The following is a 26649-nucleotide window of genomic DNA, read 5'->3' as shown; positions in this document are numbered from 1 at the left end:
GTTAATTATTGTAACTGTAATGCATGACCGTATATTGTCAACTGATATTTTCCAATAAATATAATTTGCAAAAAACAAAAGGGTATATAGTATGTGTTATATTTATTGAGAAAAAATCTATTTGAATAAAGTCACACTTTTTTTTTTTCAAACAAGTTTATTCTGCGCAGCACGCACGCAAGAATCTGGAGTCGTGTTTATTAAATTGTTTGAATGAATGCTGGAAGTCTCCTGAAGCCTGATTTAAATGTGACATTTTTACATCTCTTACATTCTTTTATGAATGATGTTTTTCCCAAGGATGTCAAAACAAAACAAAAAGTCCAGCTTAAAAAAGAAAAGAAAAAACACAACTCTTGATATGTGTGAATTATCAATAATAATGTGATGCTTGTACAGAAATGGCAATTAATGCAATGATGGATGAAAGTATGAAGAGAGAAATCAGGACTGTAGAGATGATGTTGAATATGCGAGCTGTGGAGCCATGACGTCGAGCTCCATCCAGGTCTCCAACCACCTTCTTGTCCCTGGCCTGGGAACAACCAAAACACATGGAATTCAAACATGAACATTATTATTATTATTATTATTTATTTGATAATAATGAGATTTTTTTTTTGCCTGCAGGTCCTGCATGTTCAATTACAATTACAGTGACTGGCATTTTGTACAACTAATCACAATCATTTTTTATGCTCAGAAAGTCAAATACCATTATGTTCTACATTACTAAAGTTCAGTTACAATTCATCTCAATCACTGAGTCTGAAATAAATAACCTAATAAAATGTAACCTTCCTCGTGTTAGCATCTCTTCAGCTGTAAAATATACTAAAAAATATCTAATTTTTTTACTATCTATTGATTACCTTGTTATGCTTCCTAATCAATGAAAATATAGGTTTTAATATATTTGGTGTGGGCGTCTGAGCCTTTTTTGTGTCAGTACACCTTTCACCCAATTTATAAATTTTTTTAAATGGTAAAATGTAAGAAAGCTTGATATGAAACATATTTAAAACTATCAATTACATAAGTGTAGAACTGTACATAGAACTGTAACATGGTTACCCCAGTTTTGCATTAAATTATAATATAATGACAATTCTTATAAACCTTTCATGGCAATTACAATTACAAAGTCAATTATCTGAACTCAATTACAATAGCTTTTTTTAAATTACATTTATGCTATAATTGCAAATAATTATCAATTACGCAATTACAATTGTGCCTGGCCACAGACTGAAATGTTTTTCTTGTGTTTGTTTATTTTTTGTTTAATGTTAGAATTAAACATATCTGTACTTTAAAACAAAATTAAAATTAAAATGAACTTGTTATTTTTAAGATCTACGAAGATGACGCCACAACATAAAAAGACGCAAAATGTTGGTAGTTTGAGCTTTTTTCTGTTAGTCTTAGTTTCATGGTTAACATTTTCAAGTTGTGGGAAAAAAAAAAACAATTCAAAGCTCTGGGTTTAATTGAGCGTTTGCACTTTTTTTTTTTTTTTTTTTTTTTAAATCTTGACACATTTTATTTACAAATTATACTCATTATGAGTCCTAAATTCTCCATGTGTTCAAAAGTAACAGATTTAACGTGTTTCCATATATCAGTATTCTACAAGATAAAATAAAATGATTTAATATGGAATTTGAAATAACTTCATTGAAGGGACATTTTTTTTTTAATTCAGAATCAGAATTTCTTTATTGAACCCAGGAGGAAATTGCTTTTTAATTAAGTACATTTACTAGCATATTACTTTTTACTTTCACTCAAGTAAGGAATCAAATACTTTTACCAAAGTCATTTTTTATTCAAGTATCTATACTTTTATTTGAGTACTGATGACTAGTACTTTTACCACCTCTGGAATTCAAGCACATTTAAATTCTGAAATCCTTATTTTCGCTGTAAATCCGAACATTCAAAGTAAATAAACAGATAAAGTAGTTTATACTGAAAGTTATGGAAAAAGATCAACTAACTTAGTTATGTCAAGTTGTTTTTTTGACTAACTTTAACTAATAATTTTTGAGTAAAAGGAATTATATTTATTTATAAGTAAGAATAACTTAAAAACACAACTTAAACTTACCTTGACAGAGAAGATCAAAGCCATGAGTCCAAGGCAGCAAAAGTTGCCATGGAAAAAGGAAATCAAGGACCAGATGATGTAGTCTTTGGGAGGGTCAGTGTGGATGGTCACAGTTGTGTGCTGAACCACAGGTTGGTTACCACCAGCAGGCATCAGTGGATAAGAAGGAGCGTTGGGGTTCATTGGAGGATTCATCGCTTTGAATTCAGCTGTGCTTTGGAGGGTATCAGCAGGTGAAAGATGTCTCAAGACTTCTGCAGGGGGGGGGTTACCCTTTTATAGTGAGGTGGGTGGGTTTTTGGGGTTTTTCTTGTGGTTAGAACAACCCAACAAGAACTAGAATCACTTCATCTGCTTCTACTGAAAGCATTTAAAGATGATACACTTTTCGATTTTCACAATCAGAATTCATGATCATCCTATAGAGCGGGGGTTCTCAACCTTGGGGTCGCGAGACACTGGGAGGGGGTCTCCAGATGTCTTTAAGAAACCAAGAATATTTTTGAAACAATGAGTTCATTTTGTTTATTTTTAGCCATTTTTTTGTTTTTAACCTATTTTCTTCACTTTTTCTTGCCATATTTTTGCTCCTTTTAATGCATTTTTGCTGCATTACTCCCATTTCTGCCACTTCTCCATCAAATTTCAATTCCTTTCCTGCACATTTTCTCCACTTTCAAGACATTTCCGGCGCTTATAAACCCTTTCCACCGATTTTTCCACCAAATGTCACATACTTATTTTTGCCAAATTAACTGTAGACATTGTTCGTACTTCTCTGCTTTTAAATGTTTTTGATGTTGTTGGGCCTTGAGTGGTAAAATTAATAAACCTCTCACTTTTATCTGGCTCAGTCCCCAGCTTCTTTAAACATGTGATAATAAACCCCATTCTTAAAAAACCCAATCTTGATCCGGGGGAGCCTATAAACTACCAGCCCATATCTAAGCTTCCCTTGATGTCTAAAATCATGGAGAAAATGGTTGCTAAGCAGCTAACCTCATACATGGAACAGCATGATATTTATGACAAATATCAATCTGGTTTTAGATCAATCCAATCCACTGAAACTGCTCTTCTGAAAGTTTCTAGTGACGTGATGATGGCCGCTGACTCTGGTCGTTACACAGTTTTAGTTTTACTTGATCTGATGCTGCCTTTGATACAGTAGATCACAGTATACTGGTTGATCGACTCAAATCTGAGATGGGGTTTTCTGGTACTGTTCTCCAGTGGTTTATGCTTGCATTGATGGAAGAACCTTTACTGTTGCTATTAACGATGTTATGTCTAATATGTCCAACCTTTCATGTGGAGTAGCCCAGGGCTCTGTTCTGGGGCCTGTTTTGTTTTTATTGTATCTGATGCCTCTTGTTGATGTGTTGTGTTGCCTTTGAGAGTGTTTCTGACTCAATTTGAATTTTTGCACTTTATCTAAAGAATCTGTATCTATTAATAGGCAGTATTCAGTTTCTAATGTCATGAATGTAAAAGTATCGCAATAAATACATTGTCAAAATGGTGAACAGACATATTTTTAAAGGTCATCATTCTTGTTATTGTTAGCATTGCTGTAAACTGTGTAGCTTCCTATAAAACCATGGGCTTTCCTACAATACCACAATAATTATCGTACTGGGAGGTAAATACCATGATTTTACCGAACCGTGAGATTTAGATATCGTTAAATCCCTATTAAATATGCTTGAAAAGAGTTTGAGCAGTAACAGTGAAACAGTTGCTGTGTCTGCAGGCTTTCTGCCAGTTCCTCCTCAAACTGTTGAAATGTGGCTATTTTTTTTCTTCTTCATACCGCTTCTTTATAGTCAGGCACTTAAACAGGCCTGGGACGATAATCAACAAATCAATTAATAAAACGATTTAAAAAATGTATGTGTGTGTTTGTTTTCCCTGTCTCTCGCCTCCAATCAGGCTGGATGACGTGGGTCTTAATGTTCCATTAAGGCAAAGGTTATCTGCTTTCTGATTGAATCATGCTTTAGCTTTACTGAGAAAAATAAAAAAATACAAAACCACTAGCGTGCAAACCCACAACTTCCTGCTACTGCTTGTGTTCCCTGTGAGCTTCATCCTGACCACAAGTGTCTACTGAAGCACTGGTTAACAGCCAACAACCTTGTTCCTTTGCCACCCCACTGTAGTCATAGTAGTGAAGATTAAAACCTACCATTCGTTTCTGAATGAAGAGCTGAGCTCCTTTCAGGGCGCCTGCCATGTTCTGACAGAGCCTTTGTCGCTCCTCTTCATTCAGCACCTCCATGAAGAAGGTACGAACCTGCAATTAGAAGATCCACACTGAGAATATTAACATTTTCATCCTGATTGAGGACAAAGAATAACAAATGTATTCAAAACAGTCAGTTCTGCTAAAATGGGATCAATGCACTCAAATAAATATTGGAGAAACTGTGGCACACACACACACACACACACACACACACACACACACACACACACACACACACACACACACACACACACACACACACACACACACACACACACACACACACACACACACACACACACACACACACACACACACACACACACACACACACACACACACACACACACACACACACACACACACACACACACACAGGCAACCATACTCACATTATCTGGGCATGTACGAAACTGAGACAAATTTTGTGATGGACTTTTTTGAAATTTTATTCCATCAAAACCTAGTTAAAGATCGTAGAGTGGTAATTCTTGGCCCAACACCAGCAGGCATTGATGGAAAAGCTAGAAAATATCTCTTACAAATAATGACAACAGCAGTAATTAAATACATCACAATTAATTGGCTAAAACCAAACTTAAATCTGCCGACGCCATAATCGTGCAATGAAATGATCTGAACTCATCCACATATTAATCCACTCATTTAAAACCAATCTTGTCAATCCCACATATCTGGTTCTTGTTTTTAAGTAATTATTTATTATCTATTTATACTTGTTTCCCCCTTTTTCTTTGATTAATCCGGCCTTTATGAGTAACATCACTTTGCTGAAGTAATTGTATTTGTGGCTGAAATATGTTCAGATCTGCCATTATTAAAACCTGATTGTTACTATCGGTCAATCACAACACAATATGGATACAGCTGTAAGAATTTTAGAAAATCTAATAAATTAGAAAATGTACCAGTTGTCTACTTCAAAAATAAAAAATGAGTTCTAAAAAAACAGTCAGTGCTGTGCCAATGTCCTGTTTACAAGCACTCTGAAATATCATGACACACACAAGTGTATTTGGATTTGACACATTTATAATTTCAGCTCATCTTTTTGGAGGAAATACAAATGGAAATAAATTAATACTTTTTTTTTTTTTACAAATAAAAACAAAAAATAAATTGTAATTCTTTTTTTGAATAATTAAAATGACATGTCAGAACACATCATTGTGGAGTGTTGCAGAGGTTAAACCTTCTTAACTTTTTAAAAAGTTTAAAAAGTTAAAAAGAATGTATATCTGATGTTCTCAGACGGCTCATCGTCCATCTTGGATTTGTGGGCTCCATCACACGAGGAGCTGCTAATGAAAATGTGTAAGTGAAAGAAAATAAAAAGTGAGTTCTAAAAAAACAGTACATCATGACACACACTAAAGTGTATTTGGATTTGACACATTTATGATGTCAGCTCGTCTTTTGGGATAAATTACAAATGGAAATGTTTAAAATGAATAAATCTTTTTTTTTTTTACAAATAGAAAAAAAAAATATATATATTTTTTTAATAATTAAAATGACATGTCAGAATACACCATTGTGGAGTGCTGCAGAGGTTAAACCTTCTTAACTTTGAAAATTTTATAAAATATTGCAATTTAAAATGAATGTATAAATGTTTGTACAACAAAGCCCCTGATGTTCTCAGACGGCTCATCGTCCATCTTGGATCTGTGAGAGTAATTGGGAGCTCCACTTAACAAGAGGGAATCGAGCAAACAATGCTTCGTTGGAAAGATTCACAAAATTAAAACCCTAAATGTAGTAAATTACTGTAAATGAGTCTGTAAAGAAGGTGTTGTATTAGAATTAACAACAGGCAAGAACTATTATTGTATTTGGCAACTGAAAATTGCATATACTGTAAATATATATTTATACATCGCTCCTTTCCCAAAATATTTGTCTGTTATTAACTTGTTATTGTCTCCTCCTCCCACCTTTAAAAGCACGATGCCATCATTATAATTATATCACATACAGTTTCTGTATTATAATGTACTGGTATAAGATTTGTAAAACTTGTCTATGGTAAACTGTTTTCTGTAATTTTCTCAGTCTCTGTATTGTATGTGGCAAAAAATAAAAATAAATAAATAAAATTATGAACAATAAACTGAACTGGTTCATTTTAAAATGTGTGAGCTGAACTCTAACTTTTTTAATAAAACATGTAGAATTTATAATATTAGTTAATATTCATTCTAAATCCTTGAGAACTCGCTCTGGGTTTGATTACAGTCTGAAGGCTGACATCTGATGGCTAAAACTTAAAGACCCTGTTTAAACAAAGGTTTAAAAGTTTAAAACACGACTTGGTTTCACATTAGTTATAAAATGCTTACAATACATCACATGTCTACATGGATTAAAATGTTTATGAACCCATTGACCCTATATTCCATTGTTGGTCTGATGACTTCTTTAGACGTCTTCCCTACACACCAAGTGAAAGACAGTCTCACAGCGCCCCCATGTGGATTAGGTTCAAATATGATAATAGACGTTTGTGACTACGCCCAGATTGTGACCTACCTTGATTGTCAAACATGCACATGGGGCCATCCCGCTGGTAGTTGGCCACACAGGCCCTGTAGGGGCAGTTGACAGGGAGTTGCAGGTAGTTGGCCCCAAGCCGGTGACGATGTGTGTCTGGGTAGGAGAAGAGTCGACCCTGGAGATGGAAGGAAACAATGAGGTGGGAATTCAGACCTCTACAAGTGGTTCTCAACCTTGGGGACGCCAGATGCCTTCAAGAAACTAATAGTAGAACAACTTGAGCCTGTTTTTGTTTATTTTTACCCCTTTTTCTGCAACAACACCAAACTTGCCATATTTTAAACTGTTTTTCATCACTTTTTCTTCCATTTTCTGTTCCTTTAAGTGCATTTTTTCTGCATTACATCATCAAATTTCAATGCCTTTTCTGTATATTTTTTTCCACTTTCAAGACATTTTCAGCACTTATAAACCCTTTACATTACTTTCCCCACCTAATGTCGCATATCTCTATCATATTTGTATTATTAATATTAGTATTATCTATCCTACTTTATTTTCTACTACTGCAGTGTGTGTATCTGATCCCTATTTTGAACAGTGTGGTGGCAAAATTAATAAAGTATATTTACTCATAGATCTTACTCAATTAAATGTATGCCTGCTTTGTGATATAACTTTCAATCATACTGGGCTCTTTTAAAGAAGTATTTTTTGTATATAATGTAAGAACTTAACAGAATCTGTTGTAGAAGCAGAAATTTTTTGTAATTAATTTGACTCTGGTCCTTGAATTACAGTTAGTTACCATTTATTTGTTCTTGCAAGTTTTAAAAAATGAAATGAACTGTATTTTATACCATTTTGTACTTGTAAAGGTGACATTTTTAATTATTGATATAATATATAAGCAGAATGGTCATTAAAATGTTTTAAAATTCTGACATTACACATGGGTAGGGGTGTGCATTACCATGAATCTGACGATACAATATGATTCACAATTTGCATGTCACGATACAATATATCCCAATACTAAAAGATACGATATACATCGCAATATATCATAAACAGTATATATAAAGGAGCATACCTTGGTGAGGTCAAAGGGGTTGAACTGAAACTTCTCCGCCTCCTCGAAGGTCATGACCTGGATGTAAAACGTCCATGAAGGGAAGTTGTCATTAGCGATTGCGTTGTACAGGTCTCCGATGGCGTAATCTGGATTAGCGGAAGCCATGCGGTTTGCCTCTTCCACAGACATGTTCTTTATTCCTTGATCAGTCTAAGGCGACAACAAATAAAAACAAAGAAAACAGGAATAAAGAACAACAGCAGAAAAACGCACATCATGAAAGGATGATTTGTGTTTCCATTTTAAAAACACAAACCTTGAAGTGGAACTTGCAGTAGATTGGCTCTCCATCAGCATTGACTAGTTTGAAGGTGTGTGATCCATAACCATTCATGTGGCGGTAGCCATCGGGGAGGCCGCGGTCACTGAATGAACAATGAGACATTTATAAAACACAAAACCAGTGGTTCTCAAACTTTTTTGGCTCAAGTTCCCCCTTTGTCCAACTACAACCTTTTACTCAGAATTCTGCGAAAAATCAACTATAGCTAATCTAATTTTGTAAATAAGTGGAATGAAACAGTATTTAGCGGCTACTGAGTAGATTTATTTTTCTATAGTTTTAATCATTTAAGGTCATCTCCCTCCTGATATGGGAACAAGACTGACTCTTGTATTTTTAGTTCATGTTCTAATCAAGATCATTTCTATCATCATTTTGCGTTTTTTGTTTTGTGTGTTTTTGGTGCCATTTTATGTATTTTGTTGTTTGTTCTTTTTATTATTCAGTATATTTTGCTTTTATTTTGTTGTCATTTTTTGTATGTTGTTGGCAGTGACGTGCCGTCAGGGTAGGCAGTACTAAAGGGCGTTATTTCCTGGAACAGCTGCACAGTCTTTTTTTTCACTCCGCTGTAAGGCAGAGGGAGGCCACGCCTCCTCCCAAAGGCACGTTGCTCCTCTGCCTCTGTTCCCATAGCATGTTTTTACGTGTTTGCGCATGCGCAGTCAGGTCTCCAAGATGACAACCATCATAACTGTGCTATGCTAAATGCTATTGTCACGGCAAATTTGCGGTTGACCTCATTTTGAGACATGATTTATTGCTCTGGTTGAATGATGGAGTCCAGGCGAGGCATTGATGATTTTATAAAAAAGGTTTATTATAAAACTAAATAAAAAGGAGTACAAAGATGGACAAAATTAGTGACCGCCGCGGGCGGATGTCCGATGATCGAGTGGCACAGTTCTAACTCATCACGTATATTCCCCCTCAGTCCCCCTCCCTCCTCCCCCCAGGAGATAAAGAGGACAGGGTGGAGGTGAAAGAAGAGGGTGAAAAGAGACAGTTTCTTCTTTAGGTCAAAACAACCAGTTCTCTGGTTGTTTTGACCTCTGTGCGTGTATGGTGTTTGTGTGTTTGAATGGATGTGTATTGGGTGTGTATGTGTGACTATTTGAGTGTGTGTAGGCATGTGAGTGCGTCATGCCTCTGTGTCTGAGGGATAAGATGTGTTTTGGGAAGCTGACCTCGAGAAGAGAGCAGAAAACATGAGACAGCAGAAATGAAAAGTCTCAACTTAAAGCCTTAAAAAGAATAAGGTCTATGAGTAAATATGTTAATAAACATAACTAACAATTTTGCCCTGACACTATACTTAAGTTCACAGTACATTAGTGAATTGATACCATGTGACCGCTGCTGCTACGTTCTCTAGTGTGCGGGATAACACTACAGGTAGGATGACAGCGCCAGAGATGATGGAAAAACGACAGCTTTTAAAAGATGGGAGACTAACACCTGAGCTACCAGACCTTCAGCAAAGGTAAGGTCAGAAAATGTTTCATACTTTTCACTGTGAATGGAACAAAAGGATTGACTTTGTGGATGCTCCTCACTGAGGCTGTTCTGAGTTGTTGTCATTTTCTCCATGTTTCCAACACAAACAACTAGGGATGTAACGATTCACTCAACTCCCGATACGATTCGATTCACAATACGATTCTCTCACGATTTATTTTACAAAATAAGACTGTGGAAAAATGACTGAAAAATATTTCTTTATTTTTTGGGGATAAAACTAGAAAATACTGTACTATTTTCCTTTTATTTTTCATTATCAAAAGAATCCATTGATAAACTATTCAAAACAATGCTATCTAACTAAACATCTTGAATGAAATAAATAAATAATACAAATGAAGAAGAAGCCTATTAATTAAAATTCTGGTTCCACAGTAAACAATGCAAAACTGCATAATAGTTATTTTCTTTTTAAATGTGCAACTGAAAATGTATTTTGTGCCTTGACAATTGGACTTAAAAAAAAATAAAAGTAATTGAACTGTTTTTACGTCAGATATTAGTTTGGACCAGCAGACGGCGCTGGTAACCCAGTGGTCGGTTGGCATGCATCTAAGTGCAGTGAAGAAGAGATGCTATGCTAGCAGACAGAGCTAATAGAAAAACGTGACTTTTACAGATATTCATGTAATATCACAGATATTCTTTTGGTGCTAAAGGGGTTAGAAATCATTTATGAACATATTTAAGAGTAGAAGGCGGCCAGAAAGAGAGTAGTAAGAGATGCCGCCCGCTGCCGACACTTATGGACGAGAGAAGGAATCAATATATAGTGCCCTCTGCTGTTTAAAAAAAGTACTGCGATTCAATTTTCAGAGCATCGATGTGTACCATGATACCTATGAATTGATTTTTAACTGCCTTACGATTAATCGTTACATCCCTACAAACAACAGATGTGCAGCCATGTCATGAGATATATCTTGTTGGGAGAGTATGGAGGCTATATTAAATAATTGTTTATGTTTCTTTAATGGTGTTTATGATGTTGATTTTGTTAGATGGCTAAACACTTGTTCATGTGGAGCTTGTTCGGTTTTTTCTTTCTTATGAATTTTATATTTTGATAAGCACATTGAGATGACTTTGTTGGAAATTGCTTTATACAAAAAAATTGATTTGAATTGAATTAACACGACAGCAGAAACATATGAAATTGTCAGTGGCGGTCTCGATTTGCAACGTGCCTACCCAACCCTCGTGGTCATGGCACGTCACTGGTTGTTGGTATTACTTAAATTATTCTCTTTCAGCGTGTGTGTTTTTGGCGTTGTTTGCGTTTAGTTGCCTCTTATGTACGTTTCTGTTATTTTTGTGTATTTTGTAGTGATCTTGTGTATTTTTCTCTCAGTTCGTGTGTCTGTCGTTTTGCGAAAGTGAACAATAGATGTGACAGCTCAACATTGGACTCATGAGCAGGTACCTGATGAAGGCTCTCAGGCCTCAGACTCCAAAAGTCCCACACCATGTCGGGGTCTTTCATGTGGGTTTGTGGATTACGCTTCTGGGAATGAATGAAGGACGGGAACTGAAACCACAGGGACAAAAACAACACAGTTTAGGAACAAAACACACACGCGTAATCCAGAAAATGTATAATATATCTGTGTCACATTGATTTGAGCCTGCAGTATCACAGCAACTCACCAAGATGGCATCCCTAATAAAGAAGATGGGAGTGTTGTTGCCAGTCAGGTCCCAGTTTCCATCCTCAGTGTAAAACTTGACAGCAAAGCCACGAGGGTCTCGCACGGTGTCGGCTGAGCCTGATTCTCCAGCTGTGATCGAGAGGCAGAAAGTCACAAACTAACATCACCCACCGCGGGTCAAATGTTGTTCAAACCTGAATACTTTCACACCTAACACTTAATACAACACTAACTCACATTACATCATTTTTGCGAAGTATTCATTTGACAAAATTTCCCAATATGTCAAGATTTGAATTATTTGTTGTATATACAATAGTCTCTCGCTATATCGCAATTCACCTTTCACAGATTTTTTTACAGCATATGATCAATCAATCAATCAATCAATCAATCTTTATTTGTATAGCGCCAAATCATAACCAATGGTATCTCAAGACACTTTACAGTAGAGCAGTCTTAAGGACGGACTCTTCATTTTATGGATACACACATATGCATATATACGTATATACACATACATATGTATCCCACACTCAACATGAATTCATCATGGCGGCAAGGAAAACCTTCTGTTAAGCAGCAGGAACCTTGTGTGGATCCCATTCCTATGATGAACAGCCATCCACGTTATGCTGTGTTGGGTGTGTGCAGAGGAAAGGGTGGAGACAGAGTTGTTGAGACTCTGTAACTCCACACTGAGGATCCCACGGACCTGCAAGACAAAAGCAAGAAGGAGTACAGGAGCAAACACACAAGGGAAGAAGCAGACATAGAGGGAGTGTTTGAGAGAGGAATGGGACCCTAAATGACCTCTCTCTTAACGCCCTCTCCAACCTCTCTCCAACCGAGCATGCCAGACCCCCCCCCCCCCCCCGGCAGTCTATGCCTATTGCATCTTAATTATGAGCTATGAGCTGGTTCCTAACTAAAAGCTTTACCAAAGAGGAATGTTTTGAGCCTAACCTTAAAGGTAGAGAGGGTGCCTGCCCCCCGAACCGTGGTTGGTAGATGGTTCCAGAGAAGTGGGGCCTGATAACTGAAAGCTCTTCCTCCTATACTACTTTTAGAGACGAATGGAACAACGAGTAGTCCAGCATTTTGAGAGCGTAGTGTTCTGGGGGGATTGTATGGCACTACAAGCTCCTTGAGATAGACTGGTGCCTGTCCATTTAGGGCTTTATAAGTGAGAAGAAGAATCTTGAATTCTATTCTATATTTTATGGGAAGCCAATGCAGAGAGGCTAATACAGGAGTAATGTGATCTCTTCTCCTAGTTTTAGTCAGTACACGTGCTGCAGCATTTTGAACCAGCTGAAGTGTCTTAAGCGACTTGCTCGGGCAGCCTGCTAAAAGAGAATTACAATAATCCAGTCTAGAGGTAACAAAAGCATGGACTAGTTTTTCGGCGTCGCCCTGAGACAGGATAGATCTGATTTTAGCAATGTTACGGAGATGAAAGAAGGCAGTTCTTGAAGTTTGTTTTATGTGAGAGTTGAAGGATAAATCCTGATCAAATAGAACCCCAAGGTTTCTAACAGTTGTGCTTTGTGCCAGAGTAATGCCATCTAGGGCAGTTAGGCTAGCATAGGTTTCTCTAAGGTGTCGTGGGCCCAGTACAATGACCTCAGTCTTGTCTGAGTTGAGAAGAAGAAAATTTTGGTCCATCCAGGCCCTAATGTCCTTTAGACAGGCCTCAAGTTTAGATAGCTGATTTGTCTCACCTGGCTTCATTGATACATACAGTTGGGTATCATCAGCATAGCAGTGGAAGTTAACAGAGTATTTTCTCATAACATTACCAAGGGGGATCATATAGATACAGAAGAGGATTGGACCTAGCACAGAGCCCTGAGGAACCCCGTAGCTTACTTTAGTGTACACAGAAGACTTATTATTCACGTGTACAAACTGGTACCTATCAGATAGGTAGGACTTAAACCAGTTTAGGGCAGTCCCTGTGATTCCAAGTAATTTCTCTAATCTCTCTAGTAGAATATAGTGATCTATAGTGTCAAAAGCTGCACTAAGATCTAATAAAACCAGCACTGAGAGTCGTCCTTCATCTGAAGCCCAGAGTAGATCATTAGTTACTTTAACTAAAGCAGTCTCTGTGCTGTGTTGAGCTCTAAAACCTGACTGGAAGTCCTCGAACAGGCTGTTGTTTTGAAGAAATTCACAGAGCTGAGCTGCCACAACTTTCTCAAGAATCTTTGAAATAAAAGGAAGATTAGATATAGGCCTGTAGTTTGCTAAAGTGCTAGAATCAAGAGTAGGTTTTTTGAGAAGGGGTTTGATTACAGCTACTTTAAAGGACTGTGGCACGTAGCCTATTGATAGGGATATATTTATTGTCTCCAACAAAGATGGGCAGACTAGGGGAATAATTTCTTTAAACAGCTTAGTTGGGATCGGATCTGAAAGGCAGGTCGATGGTTTGGAGGATGAAATAATAGAGTTAAGTTCCTGAAGTCCTATATGTGTGAAACAGTTTAGGTTAGGCCTATTTACATTTAATGGTACAGCAGGCCCAGGTGAAGGCAGGGAGTGGCTAATTTTATCTCTAATCTTATGAATTTTATCGTTAAAAAATGTCATAAAGTCCTCACAGCTGAGGGCTAGAGGAATCATGGGCTCAATAGAGCTCTGACTTTGTGTTAGCCTAGCTACAGTGCTGAAAAGGTACCTCGGATTATTTTTATTTTCTTCAATTAGTGAGGAGTAGTATGTAGATCGACTATGTCGTAAGGCTGTCATGTATTTACGATGGCTTTCTTGCCAGAGTATTCGTGACTCCTCTGTTTTATTGGAGCGCCACATTCTCTCTAATTTACGGGTTGTTTGTTTGAGTGTGTGAGTTTCAGAGCTAAACCACGGAGCTTTCCTCTGACGTTTAATAGTTTTTTCCCTCAATGGGGCAATTGAGTCCAAGGTGGATTTTAGTAGACTAGCAGAGCTATCGACAAGCAAATCCAGTTGAGAGGGGTTATAATTAATGTCATAGTTATTTATTGGATGGTGCACTGAGTTTAAGGCAGCAGGAATGGCCTCTTTAAATTTAGCCACAGCACTATTGGACAGATTTCTACTCGTAACTATTTTATTGCACAGTGCGAGATCCTCTAGGATATGAACGCGCATTGTTTTCTGCGTCCTGATTGGCTAATGCTGCGTTCAACCACCAGCGACACATCCAACTCGGTGAGCCTGCTGAAGCGAGGAGCTGCGCTCTTTTTTTCTCCTCTTATAAACATAAACCACCAGTGAAAAAAGCCGGTTTGATTAGCAGTTGATGCTATCCTAGCTCAGTGCCGACTTTCAAAGATGAAAACTACAGAGAGAACTTTTACCTGCTACTACCACCTCCTCGCTGATTCTCCTCCACACCTAATCCTTCCTAGTCTGGTTCTGGTTATAATACAGGTCATACAGCTCTAGGTGGTCACACACAGCTTCTATTCCATGATTGAATGGGTGAACAGACTGGTGTCCGTGTTGACATGACGTCATCATCAACAAAGACTCTGAATGTGTTCGGCATCAATGTCTGATCACTAGCAGTGTGACTCTGAAGTGCTGTATGTTTGAAACTTTGATAGTGTTTAAACAAGAGAGAAATGTTCATTCATGTCTGTGAAAAGTGTATAGAGTGTGTGGTGAGGGGTTTTACAGCCTTAAAACATGTATAATAATTGTAAAAAATAGAGCTGACAACTGACAGCGGATTCCACCTATTGCGGGTTATTTTTAGAACGTTACCCCCGTGATAAACAAGGGACTACTGTACAGTATATAATTCAGGAAAAAAGATTAGAATCAATCCCAAAAGCAAAGAATAATCTGGGCTTTAAATAAAAATTTTTTACTCCAGGTTATTAAATGTGGGACATTCTTACCCACTGTAGAGAAGCGCACAGCGACAGGTGTCGTCTTGCCAACGTGCTCAAACACACTGGCCTTGGAATAGCGAGTGATGTCATGAGTGACCTCGAAGTAGCCAAAGGCTCCTGTGTTTTTAGAGGAAAGGCAACGTGTTAGCTTAACGTTCAGACCAACTGAAGAAACACTGCAGAGTGGAAAAGTTTTTTCTGCATGTGAGCATTCTATGACCTGGATCTGCAAAGCTGGCAGAGATTAGCTTTGTTTTTTAAGCTAATTCCTGAAACAACATTTTCTTCAACTCTTTTTCATGAATTTGACTAAAACAGAGTTAGGATTTTTTTTTTCTGTCTACTTTGCATTATCAAGTGTTTGCTTGAATGTATTTTATTAAAAACATTATAATTGTGCTTCTTTATCTAAGTCACCTTTCATTTATTTAATTGCTTGGCCTCAGGCAAGCATCACCAGTAATTTGTCTCCTGGCAAATTTACATTTTGATGAACAGAAGAAGAAAAAACCCTTCACAAAACCTCAGGCTTGTTAAGGTTTCATTTATTCAGACAACTTTTTTCAGGAAACTGACTTTGATCTCCTGACATGTTTCAACTGCCAACTGCCAGTCCTCCTCAGAGGCATCTATTGATATCTTTCATGCGTCGTTATGAGTGATCAGTTGACTTTCAGTTTGAAATTTCCTGAAAAAAGTGTCTGAATGAATGAAACGATCATATATTATTTCAATATAATCTGAATTAACTTGCTGGAATTACTCAGGCTTGTTGCTAAGTTTAATAAAACTCACTTGTAAAAACTCACATGGACAAAGTTTAAAGTAAACACTTAAATAAAAGAAAACATTTTTTTGAAAATAAAGCTTTTCATTTAGTGCTGAGACACTTTAATAGAATAATGATTGAAGAGCAACAAACAGATTTGACTTTGATTAACTCTTCACGCTGCACATTGGTTTTAAATTTAATCAAAGTGTGGCCTTGAAGTTTAAAGATGTTAAATTTACTAAACTTTATTGTTGCTAAAATGTCACCTGCTCCCTTGGCGTGAACGACTCTCTCCGGGATCCGTTCTCGGTCGAAATGAGCCATTTCATCGGTAAAGACCACATCTTGGACCAGCAAGGGCCCTCGTAGCCCTGCAGTCTGCAGGTTTAGCTTGTCTCCTACAGGATGCCCGGCCCCAGTGGTGAGCTTATCTGGTTTCTGAAAAACACAGCATTTAATAAAACAATAATAATAATAAAAGGTAGATTTGTCTCCTGTGTCTGAATTCAAATGCTCTGTTTTTGTTTACATCTGTGAAGTGCTCAGCCTTACATGAAACTAGTAGTTTGTGTGAAAAAAACCGACTCATTGAGCCCCGCCCCCTCTGCTGCTCCTGCAGTCTTTGGCAGAATGCACAGCGACCGAGTAAAAAGAACCAATCAGAGCCAGGATTGTGTTTGATGGACTGTCTGACAGCTGTTGCTCACAGCCGCCGCCCCTTTCCGCCGTGGCCAAAACACAGCAAAAGTAGTGACTGGAGCGGTGTATTTTTTTACAGTGTATGGTCTGGAGGAGTAGAAGATGGAATTAACTTTTCTGCTTGAAAGGTAATTACTGCTGCCCGATTTACATTATGTTTGCTTTGTAATTGTAACACTAAAACTCTGTAGCGCATGTGTTTGTTTTGCACGCTGCTCTCACTGCAGCCTCCGTGTGGGCTGCTGTGAGTGACACTGTGTTGTTACGCTACTGCTGCTGATAGATTGGTGTGTGCACATTGAGAGAGAAGCGCTGTAGTAATATGCTTTTAACAGTGCATGTCATTACTGTGACGTTGCCGTTGGGCTAATGTTAGCTTGTTCGCTCCTCTGAGGGAGGGACTTTGGAGACAGGGCAAGAGAGCAGTAGAGAGGGGGAGGGAGGGATCTGAAAGTTCCGGACTGCACCTTCATGGTGAGAAACAGCAAAAGCATGTAAAAATGTGCATCTAGATCAGATGTCACCAACCTTTCTGAAACTGCGAACTACTTCACAGTAGTGCTGTATATCGTTTTGTGCAATTTTACTTTGGCGGGTGTTTTGCTCCGAGTGCTCAAAAGGCACCCGGACAGCAACAGACGGTCAAATAGAGCAAAGACGGTTCAGCTTTTAACACTTCCCGGGTGGGGAAGGTGAGGGCTGGGAGGTTTGTGCCGAATAAATGAAACAAATCAGGCCCTGTCAAACTCTACTACTGCAACGTGAAAAGGAACAAACAAAAATCCTGACTAACTAACTAAAGAAGAGGCCAAAATGTACATGAGGTGGCACCAACCACTTATCTAGTGTTTCTAGACATAAAAATTCCTAGGTGTGAAAAATGTAAGAGGTACCTCGTCTTACCTTACCACCACACCGAGAACAAAACAAAAGTGAAGGTCACCACGTAGCACAGGCTGGACAGCTCTCTCCAGACTGCTCATCAAGACTTCCTCTGAAGACTTCCTCCTGCAAGTGTGCTGATCGAGCCCTATACTGCAGGGCTACTAACGAGGCCAGGTCAGCACAGCAGCAGCCAGCTGATTAGCCTGCCAAAAATAAAAGAGGAGGATCACAACAGTGCAAAGTTTACATGCTTGTAACATTGTAGCGTTACTAGCTATTTTGGCTGGTGAAGAACGAAACAAATACCACTGTGTCTGTTTGAATCGGCTGCAGAGTGTCATTGTTGCCAGATAGGTCTGTTTTCAGGGTTTTTGTGTGTGTTTAGATTTTAAAAAGTAATGTATATCTGGCAACACAGCTGGTTGTACTAATCCTACATTTCCCATGAACACTATGTCGTGACGTGTCATACAACAATTGGCTACGTGCTTACGTTAGCGTGATGGTTATGGTTTGGTATCGGAGAAGACAAACGGAACGACTCAAAACAAACAATAGGAGCTGGAATTAAGTTGTAAAATTAGCTAGAAACAAACAAACAAACATGTGGAGATATGCAATATGTATGCAAAGGCATTTTATTTTCATATGATCTGTTCAGACCAGTGTTTAAACTGACACAATTGTACATTTTTACTTATTTTTGTGCATTGTCAGTAACCCAGGGGATTTTTTATGTTCTCATTTACAGTTGTTACAATGCTTTCAATGTGTTGCAATGGAAACTTGTTGATTTTATTTCATGATGGCAGTGTGTAAAACTGCTTTTTTTTTTTCAGTGAAAATGTGCAAAAACACTAATAATAAATAATAAATAGGATGTTTTGAAGCAAATAGTTTTGACTCAATTTGTCTTCTGAATTATCAATATCTTCTGATGAACATATACAGTTACTTGATTTTTTAACATTTAATTTTGATAATAACTGGGTAGAATATCATGATAATATCGTATCGTGATACGTATCATATTGCAACATCCTTGCCAATACTCACCCCTAATCCTTATACAGATCTCAGGTTCCCACCCCGCCGACGTGGGATTTTTGTTCTTCCTTTGCTTTGTTTATAAGCCACACCCATAGAAGGCTTATAGCTATGAGGATGGACAACCTCACACCTGGCTGCAAGATGATACAGTCACAAGCCCTTCTGCTGTGATTGAGGAAAACACTCAAGGTTCTTCACTCATGATGCCGCCAATAAAGTGCGGTGATTCTAACCATGGTTCCATTATTCTTCTGGCTATTGGTGACCCCAGTTACCAACGGGGCCACGAACTCAGTCAATGAACACAAGTGATGTCCTTGATGTAAATGATGATTTTTGCTTATCTAGGTGGTAATAGAGTTTGATTTTTGATGATTCATGCCATTGATAATAATGATGAAGTTTTTAAGTTTATGCATTATATCGTTGTGCTTTTGAACAGAGACATTGCTTCTTTGCTGAGTCATGTTAGATTAGCATACAGATTGTATTGTATCCACAGTGCCAGCAACACACAGTCTCTGCTGAAGGCCTCATACCAAAAACTCACATTCTTTCACATACACACACAGATAAGCTACATCTGAACCTTCAAGACCAAACTCAAACTCACATGCAGATACACACGCACACACACTATCAAGGCAAATATCAGTGGCGCCAACCTTCCTCAATACATCCTCCTCTTCATCATTCTCCAACGTCTCCACTGTTGGGCATCTGACCCCCTCCTTTTCCTCTCAGGGTGGAACTTTTTCTCTATCTGTATAAAGCTTAAGCTGTGGAACTTTCCCGGGAGTTGCTGGTCCCCTTTTCTCCCTACAGAATGGAAGCTTTTTTTTTTACTCTTTTTCATTTATTTTATAATAAATCCTTTTTTATAAAATCATCATGCTTTGACTGCACATCATAATTCAACAAGACCATAAATCATGTCTCCAAATGAGGTCAACCACAAATTTACCGTGACAGTACGCTGACGATTTGTTGCTGTATGTAACGGATCCTGTTTCCTGTCTTTTAGGTGTCTTGTCCATTTTGGATAAGTTTAGTTCATTTTCGGTATACAAGCTAAATCCCAGCTGGTTCACTACTCCAACAAGTTGACTTGCCTTTGGTTTCAAGTATTCTGGGATTCAAGTGACTCATACTTTTTCTGATCTTTACTTCACTTATAGACCAAGTAAAATCTGATTTGCAGAAATCAAATAGTTTGTGTCTCTCCTTGATTGGAAAGATTAACGTTCTTAAAATGAACATCCAACCAACATTTCTTTATCTGTTCCAATCAAACTTTGTTTTTACCAAAACATTTCTCTGACACTTTGGATAAAATGTTTGGTTCTTATATTTGGGGTCTGGAGATCACTATTGCAAAGATGCAAGTTTAATGATGGACTTGCCTTACCAAACTTTGAATTTTATTATTGGGCAACAGACATTCATAATACGTTTTTGATTTGATTGTCTATATTTAATTTGGTGCAAACTAGAAAATCAATCTTGTTCTAATGCATCTTCTCTGTCTGCTCTCCTCTCTTCCAGTCAAGGTCTCAAAATACGTTAAAAGTCCTGTTGTGCTCAATATCTTAAATATTTGGTTTCAGTTCAGGAAATATTTCACATTTCTTGTGGCATCTCCTCTGGGTCCATTGTGTAGTACTCGCCTGTTTTTTTCCCTCGCTTATGGATTCTGTTTTCTCATCATGGCGTAACAAAGATATACATTGTGTCCTTGATATGTATTGTCAGGGCAAAATTGTTAGTTATGTTTATTAACATATTTACTCATAGACCTTATTCTTTTTAAGGCTTTAAGTTGAGACTTTTCATTTCAGCTGTCTCATGTTTTCTGCTCTCTTCTCGAGGTCAGCTTCCCAAAACACATCTTATCCCTCAGACACAGAGGCATGACACACTCACATGCCTACACACACTCACATAGTCACACATACACACCCAATACACATCCATTCATACACACAAACACCATACACGCACACACCTCCAACACTCACGACAACCAGGAGATACCAGAGAACTGGTTGTTTTGACCTAAAGAAGAAACTGTCTCTTTTCACCCTCTTCTTTCACCTCCACCCTGTCCTCTTTATCTCCTGGGGGGAGGAGGGAGGGGGACTGAGGGGGAATATACGCGATGAGTTAGAACTGTGCCACTCGATCATCGGACGTCCGCCCGGGGCGGTCACTAATTTTGTCCATCTTTGTACTCCTTTTTATTTAGTTTTATAATAAACCTTTTTTATAAAATCATCAATGCCTCGCCTGGACTCCATCATTCAACCAGAGCAATAAATCATGTCTCCAAATGAGGTCAACCGCAAATTTGCCGTGACAGTATTCAGATAGTACTTTCAATAGTTTTGCTAGTTTGTCATCACCATATGATTTGAAAATGACAACAACTTAGAACATCCTCAGTGAGGAGCATCCACAAAGTCAATCCTTCCTTTTGTTCCATTCACTGTGAAAAGTATGAAACATGTTCTGACCTTACCTTAGCTGAAGGTCTGGTAACTCAGGTGTTAGTCTCTCATCTTTTAAAAGCTGTCGTTTTTCCTCAAAACAAAGTTTCTCTATCATCTCTAGTGCTGTCATCCTGACTGTAGCGTTATCCCGCCCACTAGCTAGAGAACGTAGCAGCAGCAGTCACATGTTATCAATTCACTAATGTACTGTGAACTTACGTATAGCATTTAGCATAGCGCGGTTACGTCTAAAGGCAGCTCTCTACACTGCCTTTACACGTAAATGGTTGGCATCTTGGGGACCCGACTGCGCATGCGCAAACACGTAAAATCACGCAATGAGAATGGAGGCAGAAGAGCAACGTGCCTTTGGGAGGGGGCGTGGCCTCCCTCTGCCTTACAGCGGAGCGAAAAAAAAAGAAAAAAAGACTGCAGCTGTTCCAGGAAATAGCGCTGTTTAGTCATTTGGGCTATGAAACGCACAAAATGCGGACACTTTCAAACTAATAGGTACTGTAGGCTATTGGAAATGGAAAAATAAATAATTTATAATTATATGATAATTTAAAAAAAAAAATAAAAATTATAATTAAATAATCAAAATATCAATTCACCCTTGGGTAGGCACTGCCTACCTTGCCTACCCTGAAGGCACGTCACTGTCAGGTACGGTCTCATCTTGAGCATGGCTGGTACTTATCCAGTTTAAGGTGATACACAGGGCTTGTTTTTCCAAATTAAACTTGTGTAAAATCATCCCAGAGGTAGAGGACAAATGTGACTGTTGCTCAAACTCACAATGTACGTCATTTGAGTCATATGTTTTTCTCCATTGGTCCAGTTATTTTCATATAATGTCCACCATAATGTGAGATTATTTACAACCCTGTCCATTTATTGCTATCTTTGGCTCTCCTGTTAAACCAACACAACCAGATTTGGCCCAAAGAGAAATGAAACTACTTCCTTAATTGCCAAATGCCACTTCCTCCTTCAGTGGAAATCCCTTAACCCTCCTTCTGTATGAGAGGGTGTACTGATAGGTTCTTTTGTAAATGGCAACTTTTTATTTCAAACTTCAAGGAAATGCTCGTCCTGATCTCCATTTGATCCAGGATGGGACGGTGAATGTTGTTGGATACAATCTGTGTTAATTATTGTTTATTGTTATTGTTTTGTTTTTCAGTTTTTCATTTGTGTATATTTAAAAGAAGAAAAAAAAGCTAGAAAACTGTAATGCATGACCGTATATTGTCAACTGATATCTTCCAATAAATATAATTTGCAAAAAACAAAAGGGTATATAGTATGTGTTATATTTATTGAGGAAAAAAATCTATTTGAATAAAGTCACACTTTTTTTTTTCAAACAAGTTTATTCTGCGCAGCACGCACGCAAGAATCTGGAGTCGTGTTTATTAAATTGTTTGAATGAATGCTGGAAGTCTCCTGAAGCCTGATTTAAATGTGACATTTTTACATCTTTTACATTCTTTTATGAATGATATTTTTCCCAAGGATGTCAAAACAAAACAAAAAGTCCAGCTTAAAAAAGAAGAAAAAAAAACAACTCCTGATATGTGTGAATTATCCATAACCTCTATAATAATAATTCACGGCACGTGATGCTTGTACAGAAATGACAATTACTGCAATGATGGATGAAAATATGAAGAGAGAAATCAGGACTGTAGAGATGATGTTGTATATGCGAGCTGTGGAGCCATGAATTCGAGCTCCATCCAGGTCTCCAACCACCTTCCTGTCCCTGGCCTGGGAACAACCAAAACACATGGGATTCAAACATGAACGTCATTATTATTATTATTATTAATTTGATAATATTAATGAGATTTTTTTTTTGCCTGCAGGTCCTGCATGTTCAATTACAATTACAGTGACCGGCATTTTGTACAATTACAATTAAATCACAATTCTTATAAAAGTTTCATGACAATTACGATTTCGACAGCAACGGTTTTTTAAAATTACAATTACGCCATAATTTTAATTAACTATCAATTACACAATTACAATTAGTCCCAACCCTGGTGTCCAGACTCAAAAGTTTTTCTTGTGTGTGTTAAATTTTAGTTCAATGTTAGAATTCAACAAAGTACAAATATTTTGTTAGAGTGTACTTCAGTAGTTTTTTCTGGTATCTGTACTTTTATTTGAGTATTTATTTTTTTGGTGACTTTTTACTTTTTTTTACTCTTTGTACTTTAAAAAAAATAATTAAATGAGCTCATTACTTTTAAGATCTTTGAAAATGACGCCACAACATAAAGACTACTTGAGTACTGATGAGTAGTACTTTTACCACCTCTGGAATTCAAGCACATTTAAATTCTGAAATCCTTATTTTCGCTGTAAACCCGAACATTCAAAGTAAATAAACAGATAAAGTAGTTTATACTCAAAGTTATAGAAAAAGTTCAACTAACTTAATTATGTCAAGTTGTTTTTTTGACTAACTTTAACTAATAATTTTTGAGTAAAAGGAATTATATTTATTTATAAGTAAGAATAACTTAAAAACACAACTTAAACTTACCTTGACAGAGAAGATCAAAGCCATGAGTCCAAGGCAGCAAACGTTGCCATAGAAAAAGGAAAACAAGGACCAGATGATGTAGTCTTTGGGAGGGTCAGTGTGGATGGTCACAGTTGTGTGCTGAACCACAGGTTGGTTACCACCAGCAGGCATCAGTGGATAAGAAGGAGCGTTGGGGTTCATTGGAGGATTCATCGCTTTGAATTCAGCTGTGCTTTGGAGGGTATCAGCAGGTGAAAGATGTCTCAAGACTTCTGCAGGGGGGGGGTTACCCTTTTATAGTGAAGTGGGTGGGTTTTTCTTGTGGTTAGAACAACCCAACAGGAAGTAAAATAACTTCATCTGCTTCTAATGAAAGCGTTTAAGGCTGATACACTTTTTGATTTTCGCACTTAATCAGAACTCATGATCATTCTATAGAGTGGTGGTTCTCAACCTTGGGGTCGTGAGACACTGGGAGGGGGTCTCCAGATGCCTTTAAGAAAATAAGAATCTTTTCGGAACAATTTGAGTTAATTTTGCTTATTTTTAGCCTTTTTATTGTTTTTAACCTATTTTCTTCACTTTTTCTTGCCATATTTTTGCTTCTTTTAATGCATTTTTGCTGCATTACTCCCATTTCTCCATCAAATTTCAATTCCTTTCCTGCACATTTCCAACACTTACTGTATAAACCCTTTCCACCACTTTTCCACCTAATGTCACATACTTATTTTTGCCAAATTAACCACATTCACCATTTGTCATGCCCATTATTTGCCTGTTTTAACTAATTGTTCCTACTCTTTTAAGCCAATATTGACACTTTGAACCCTTTTTAACACTTTTTCTGTCCGATTTTGGTCACTCTTATGTGCAACTTTTATCATCAGACAGTAAGATTTACACTAAAAGAAGACAGTTAGAGCAAAATGCACAAAATCCAAATAAGAATAAATCTATTTTAAATACTAAACTTAATACGCAATAAATAACAAATTTTCATAAAGTAGGTAAACCTCAACTATCAGAAACAAATTGAGGAAAAAAAATCCAGAAAATCACATTGTAGGATTTTTAATGAATTTATTGGTAAATCCCTCGGTAAAATAAGTATCTGGTCACTTACAAACAAACATGATTTCTGTCTCTCACAGACCTGTAACTTCTTCTTTAAGAGGCTCCTCTGTCCTCCACTTGTTACCTGTATTAATGGAACCTGTTTGAACTGGTTATCAGTATAAAACACACCTGTCCACAACCTCAGTCACACTCCAAACTCTACTATGGCCAAGACCAAAGAGCTGTCAAAGGACACCAGAAACTAAATAGTAGACCTGCACCAGGCTGGGAAGACTGACTCTGCAATAGGTAAGCAGCCTGGTGCGAAGAAATCAACTGCGGGAGTAATTATTAGAAAATGGAAGACATACAAGACACTGATAATCTCCCTCCATCTGGGGCTCCATGCAAGATCTCACCCCGTGGGGTTAAAATGATCACAAGAATCCCAGAACCACACGGGGGGACCTAGTGAATGACCTGCAGAGAGCTGGGACCAAAGTAACAAATGTTACCGTCAGTAACACACTACGCCACCAGGGACTCAAATCCTGCAGTACCAGACGTGTCCTTCTGCTTAAACCAGTACATGTCCAGGCCCGTCTGAAGTTTGCTAGAGAGCATTTGGATGATCCAGAAGAGGATTGGGTGAATGTCATATGGTCAGATGAAACCAAAATAGAACTTTTTGGTAAAAACTCAACTCGTCATGTTTGGAGGAGAAAGACCGTCATAACTACTGTAAAGCATGGGGGTGGTAACATCATGCTTTGGGGCTGTTTCTCTGCAAAGAGACCAGGTCAACTGATCCATGTAAAGGAAGAAAGAATGAATGGGGCCATGTATCGTGAGATTTTGAGTGAAAACCTCCTTCCATCAGCAAGGGCATTGAAGATGAAACGTGGCTGGGTCTTTCAGCACAACAATGATACCAGCAGCATTTCAAGATCCTGGAGTGGCCCAGCCAGTCTTGAAAGTCCATGTTGCCCAGCGACAGCCCCAAAACATCACTGCTCTAGAGGAGATCTGCATGGGGGAATGGACCAAACTACCAGCAACAATGTGTGAAAAACTTGTGAAGACAGAAAACATTTGACCTCAGTCATTGTCAACAAAAGGTACATTACAAAGTATTGAGGTGAACTTTTGTTATTGACCAAATACATATTTTCCACCATAATTTGCAAATAAATTCATTAAAAATCCTACAATGTGATTTTCTGGATTTGTTTTCTTCTCATTTTGTCTCTCATAGTTGAGGTTTATCTATGATGAAAATTACAGGCCTCTCATCTAAATGGGAGTATTTGCACAATTGGTGGCTGACTAAATACTTTTTTGCCCCACTGTATTTCTAATAAATCAAATAGACAATAGACCCCTAAATGATAAATATTAAATCAATCAAATCTTAAACATAATTTGTATTGCTTTAAATCAACGGTAAATGTCATCTTTAACTAACTATAATAACTGATAGTTTGATTTCTAAATGTAAAACCATCTTCTGATTAAAATAATAATGTTAGATGAAAACTTATACATTTCTTTCTGCATGTATATCTCTCTGTCTCTCTCTATATTAGTATGTCAGAACTCTAACAGAATCAAATGCATTAAAAGTCCATTGCAGTTTGCTGTAACCACAACATTGGCCTAACATGAAAACAGGAAAACCACAAGGAAGCTGCACCACCGAATGTTCTTGCAGAAAAATTCAAGTTATTGAAAGGCTTTGATTACATGTTTATTCAGAGGCAATGAACATACAGATTTACTCTAAAACATTAACATGTACATTAG

At 37.6% G+C, this 26649-nt stretch overlaps 3 protein-coding genes across 3 annotated transcripts; all 3 read right to left on the bottom strand.

Annotated features, from left to right (window-relative positions):
* Positions 1-204: 204 nt before the first annotated feature.
* LOC114465645 (dispanin subfamily A member 2b-like) lies at positions 205-2384 on the bottom strand. Its single transcript, XM_028450795.1, has 2 exons — positions 2111-2384; positions 205-535 (listed from the first exon to the last, which is right to left on the bottom strand). The coding sequence occupies exons 1-2, from the start codon at positions 2303-2305 to the stop codon at positions 374-376; spliced, it is 357 nt and encodes a 118-aa protein (XP_028306596.1). The 5' UTR covers positions 2306-2384; the 3' UTR covers positions 205-373.
* A 1914-nt stretch (positions 2385-4298) lies between these two features.
* LOC114464308 (catalase-like) lies at positions 4299-17297 on the bottom strand. Its single transcript, XM_028448344.1, has 10 exons — positions 17292-17297; positions 16392-16563; positions 15360-15470; positions 11462-11592; positions 11238-11342; positions 9716-9726; positions 8267-8381; positions 7969-8160; positions 6912-7050; positions 4299-4406 (listed from the first exon to the last, which is right to left on the bottom strand). Exons 1-10 carry the CDS (start codon positions 17295-17297, stop codon positions 4375-4377), a joined length of 1014 nt encoding a protein of 337 aa, XP_028304145.1. The 3' UTR covers positions 4299-4374.
* A 5251-nt stretch (positions 17298-22548) lies between these two features.
* LOC114465643 (dispanin subfamily A member 2b-like) lies at positions 22549-24050 on the bottom strand. Its single transcript, XM_028450794.1, has 2 exons — positions 23806-24050; positions 22549-23021 (listed from the first exon to the last, which is right to left on the bottom strand). Exons 1-2 carry the CDS (start codon positions 23998-24000, stop codon positions 22836-22838), a joined length of 381 nt encoding a protein of 126 aa, XP_028306595.1. The 5' UTR covers positions 24001-24050; the 3' UTR covers positions 22549-22835.
* Between the last annotated feature and the right edge of the window lie 2599 nt (positions 24051-26649).

This window comes from Gouania willdenowi, chromosome 6 (genome assembly GCF_900634775.1).
Source record: "Gouania willdenowi chromosome 6, fGouWil2.1, whole genome shotgun sequence".
NCBI lineage: Eukaryota > Metazoa > Chordata > Actinopteri > Blenniiformes > Gobiesocidae > Gouania > Gouania willdenowi.
This window is presented reverse-complemented; position numbering and strand designations above follow the sequence as displayed.

What these genes read in the sequence shown, in the direction of transcription:
- LOC114465645 (XM_028450795.1), bottom strand. Translation starts at nt 2,305, where the DNA reads ATGAATCCTCCAATGAACCCCAACGCTCCTTCTTATCCACTGATGCCT. An exon ending in CTTTGATCTTCTCTGTCAAG is followed by an intron (nt 536 to 2,110) that starts GTAAGTTTAAGT and finishes GGTTGTTCCCAG; the next exon opens with GCCAGGGACAAGAAGGTGGT.
- LOC114464308 (XM_028448344.1), bottom strand. An exon ending in TGTGCGCTTCTCTACAGTGG is followed by an intron (nt 11,593 to 15,359) that starts GTAAGAATGTCC and finishes TCTCGATCACAG; the next exon opens with CTGGAGAATCAGGCTCAGCC. An exon ending in TTATTAGGGATGCCATCTTG is followed by an intron (nt 11,343 to 11,461) that starts GTGAGTTGCTGT and finishes CTGTGGTTTCAG; the next exon opens with TTCCCGTCCTTCATTCATTC.
- LOC114465643 (XM_028450794.1), bottom strand. Translation starts at nt 24,000, where the DNA reads ATGAATCCTCCAATGAACCCCAACGCTCCTTCTTATCCACTGATGCCT. An exon ending in CTTTGATCTTCTCTGTCAAG is followed by an intron (nt 23,022 to 23,805) that starts GTAAGTTTAAGT and finishes GGTTGTTCCCAG; the next exon opens with GCCAGGGACAGGAAGGTGGT.